Source organism: Morone saxatilis, unplaced genomic scaffold (genome assembly GCF_004916995.1).
Source record: "Morone saxatilis isolate NCDOM2014 unplaced genomic scaffold, NCSU_SB_2.0 Contig2, whole genome shotgun sequence".
Classification (NCBI taxonomy): domain Eukaryota; kingdom Metazoa; phylum Chordata; class Actinopteri; family Moronidae; genus Morone; species Morone saxatilis.
The window spans coordinates 17,855,618-17,859,262 of record NW_023339762.1 but is presented as its reverse complement, the minus strand read 5'-3'; the positions used below and the strand labels follow the sequence as shown (position 1 = coordinate 17,859,262).

General features: G+C 43.4%; 1 protein-coding gene across 2 annotated transcripts in view; it reads left to right on the top strand.

The window, feature by feature from the left end:
* Positions 1-3,467, top strand: part of fam107b (family with sequence similarity 107 member B) — a 16,620-nt gene extending 13,153 nt beyond the window's left edge. For both annotated transcript variants that reach the window (XM_035664707.1, XM_035664706.1), the window contains exons 3-4: positions 1,625-1,781; positions 1,994-3,467. In XM_035664707.1, the coding sequence (XP_035520600.1) occupies positions 1,625-1,781; positions 1,994-2,113 (277 nt within the window). In that variant the 3' untranslated portion in view covers positions 2,114-3,467. The remainder of the gene's footprint in view (positions 1-1,624; positions 1,782-1,993) is intronic.
* Positions 3,468-3,645: the final 178 nt, after the last annotated feature.

Genomic DNA, 3,645 nt, shown 5'->3' with positions numbered 1-3,645 from the left:
GGGGGGGGGGGGGGGGAGGATGCATGGATGGATAGATGGCTGAACAGTGAGAAAAAAAAATGTGTTATGTAATCAAGATTACAAAACAGTCTCTAGCTGAGGGCCTTTTTTTCCTCTGCCTTTGCTACCTTAGCTGTGGCGACCCCTCCTACACACACACACACACACACACACACACACACACACACACACACACAGGGAGGAATTTCAGAAATTCAGCCACCACGACTGGTGAATCATTTTAGCAGATGGAGGTATTGATGTGTGGGAATTTGAACACACATTCCTTCCAGTCTGCTACAGGGCGTGCACTCATGCGAGGGGTCGTGGATAGCGGGGTCAGCGATTATGTAAACCTTACCCACGGTGAAAGGAGAGCGGCTTAAACATCTTTATAGCCTGCCGTATTGCTTTCCTTGACCTTGACCCCCCCTCCTCCTCCCTTTCTGCGCGAGGTGCTCGGAAACAGCCCCGACACGATCACATCTATTACCCTCCGCTCTGATCCGGCCTGCAAAGTGTTTTCATAAGAGCCCCTCGCTGACAGGACGAGCGGAGCGTTTAACGGCAGCAGCGACTCAGATAAAGCAGTGCCTTGTTGTAAATGAACTCCCGCTCTCGTCTTTGAACGTGGTGGGCTCGGGTTATGTAATCTTGGAGGTTTAATAGCTCATTTAATTAAGGCATTGTTGTTGCTGAGCTGCAGTCAGGTAGGCACGCTGTGTTTTCTTTGAAGAACTGATGCAGCCTGTGCAGCGAAGTCTGGCTTTCCTGGTGAAAGGAAAAGAATCTGAGTTAAGTAATCTGATAATAAGGTTTTTAAATCCAATTTCTTAAGGGCAGGGAGATTGGAATTTTGACCAGTGCGTAGCCTCTGTCCTTTAACTGGTCTTAAATGTTTTATTTTCTTGTGTGGCACTTTATTGTTCCTCCCTAATCCTTTGTGGGATTTGGGTTTATTTGCTTTTGCCCTTCCGGACTCCAATCCATCTCTTTCAGCCTCCACCCCCCCACCCTTCTCTCTTGTAATTTGGAAGAGTTTGGAGCATTACATAACATTTGGTATTGTTTGCTCTTGTTCGCAAGACACACTCACACTTTACTAAGATAAGTCCCTGTTCTCTTGTTGAATTTTGCTGCGCATACCCAGGCAGTTGTGTAACCGTCTCTCCGGTTTCCGAAATTACTTATCACCCCAGGACAACTTCCATGTAAGGAATACGGTAGAGAGTTTAAGATCGGGTTGATATTTTAAGGTTAAGAAAGGGAAAGAAAGAGAGGGGGAAAAGGCCCATGGTTTCAACCCTCTTTTCCAAAGTCAGTTTCTACAAAGTCAGTTTTAGCGCTGGCAGCCATCATGTACACAGATTGGTAAATGTAGAGCAATCTGTGATTTGAAATCCAAACTTTCCTGAAACAAGGCTGACATACTTAATCCAGAACATCTAATACAGATCTGCATGTCAAACCAGAATGAGGTCATGGCAATCATCTGTTACGTGTGAATGTGAATGCTAATCTCCCTCTGAGTGGGGCTCTGTAGTGTTGTTAGCATGGGTTGTCGGAGGTTGTTGGTTAAGATTTATTTTAGTAACATGCTGTTTCGCTGATTGATTCTGCACAGGGGTCTGGCTCCTCAGAACAAACCTGAGCTCCAGAAGGTTATGGAGAAAAGGAAGAGGGAGCAAGTTCTCAAGGCTCAGAAGGAGGAGCAGGAGGCCCACAAGAAGAGGAGTGACCTGGAGATAGAGCTCATGAAAAGACAACAGAAACTAGAGCAGGTAAATGATTGAAAGAATGAACATAAACTTACACACACAGATGGTTGCACATTGTTACTGTATCTTATCACAAGAGAAGAAAGATAGCAAAGGTACTGACCCCTGTTTTGGCCCTCGCAAGCTAAAACGAGGGGCAGTTTATAGTTGTTAAGCTAATAACAGATTATAACCTCTTTCATTTGTTTCATCTGCATTCGTCTGTGTTCCTGCAGCTGGAACTAGAGCAGCAGAAAAATGAGGAGGAACAGGAGAACACCCCCGAGTTTGTGAAGATGAAGAGCAACCTGCGCAGGACCAAGCAGGAGACCGACGGGGAGGAACGAACCACCTAAAAACTAGCAGGGGTGTCTGGGTCTGGCTGATTGTGCGCGTGTTTTGTGAGCACGGAGACGTCAGGAGTGTGTGTACAAAAGAGAGTGCGTGGTGGTGACCTGACCGTGGTCCAAGATGAACTTCCTGGCTTTCCCGACCTAGCTGTTCCTTTCTGCAGTGAGGAGAGAGACTTTACACTAAAGACCCCCCTCTGTCTGCCTGCCACGGACCGCCAGTACTCACTTCTGCTCCTCACACCCATCCAGCAGCAGCACACAGCACCCCCCACAGGAGGGACCTAACACAGACATGTTACACGCCTTTGGACGAGGGCGAGCGAGCTTCCAATGAGCTCTGATGGAGAAACAACCAAACACACACACACACACAGGAGTTTTCATCCCCTCAGTTTTCACTCCTCTCTCCACAGCAAGCCGTCATTTCTCTTTACTGTTATCAATGTTGTTATCGTTGTTGTTGTTGTTGTTGTTGTTGTTGTTTGTTTTTGTTCTCATCTTCAGAATCAAATAAGGAAAAGTGGACACTGGATGGACTCTTGAAGCTGTGTAATGTAAAAGCCAAACAAATGTGCTTTTGTTATTTATGTTTGTAGCTTTTAGCCCAGGTATAGGGGAGGACACTTTTAGTCGTTATGTATTTTAGTTTGTTTTACAGCATAGAAGCCAGAACAAGACAAAGGGAGTGTACGGTTGTGTGAAACACTCAAGTTTGCTTTATTATCTTTTTTTTTTTATTCTAAACATGCCATTTCCTCAGCTAATGCAATTTTGAGCAATAGTAGAACTCCCAGGCATGAGAGTGACCTTTTCTTTATATATTCTGTTGTTTTGTATGAATAAAAGTGTTACATAATAAATAATTTAAGTTTTTGTTAGGATGGTCAATAAGAATACGCCTTGAGCCCTGTCTGATCAGTCTTTGTGTGCTTTCATAAATCACCTGTCACCTGTCATAAAAGATACAATTGATCGGTAGTTCTTGGGATTATCTGCATGGCTCCTGAAACAACTCTAGTACACATCACTTCAGTATTTTGTCTGTAATTACAATGGAGCCATAGGCGTGCAGACAGATCATTACAATCAGTAAATCTGAATTAAAGTGGCTAGTGTGTATGTAGCCATTACCATACACACATTTCAAAGTGGTTACTGTATTTGAAAACTCTGGATGTTAAAGTGCACATGTAGTGGTTATTTAAATATCACACAATAATATTATGGGTCTAAAATTGTGGTTTGTGGGTTTTCAAGAGTACATCTATTTTTCTCACGGGAAGAAGCAGATTTATAACAACATAACCCTGTGTTCTTCTCAAGAATATTATTTTAAATAAACATAATTTTAACAGGTTCCATTTATTTTTCTTTGTTTTGTGGGCTGCTGTGTATTTGTTATCCAATAGCTTATACTATTAATTATTTTCTGAATGGAGCATTGTGCAAAGATAGATCACTGTGATAAGCTCAGCTATTATTGCAGTCCTTACTGCAGCGGTCCAGGGTTAAAATCGGACCTGCGGCCCTTTGCT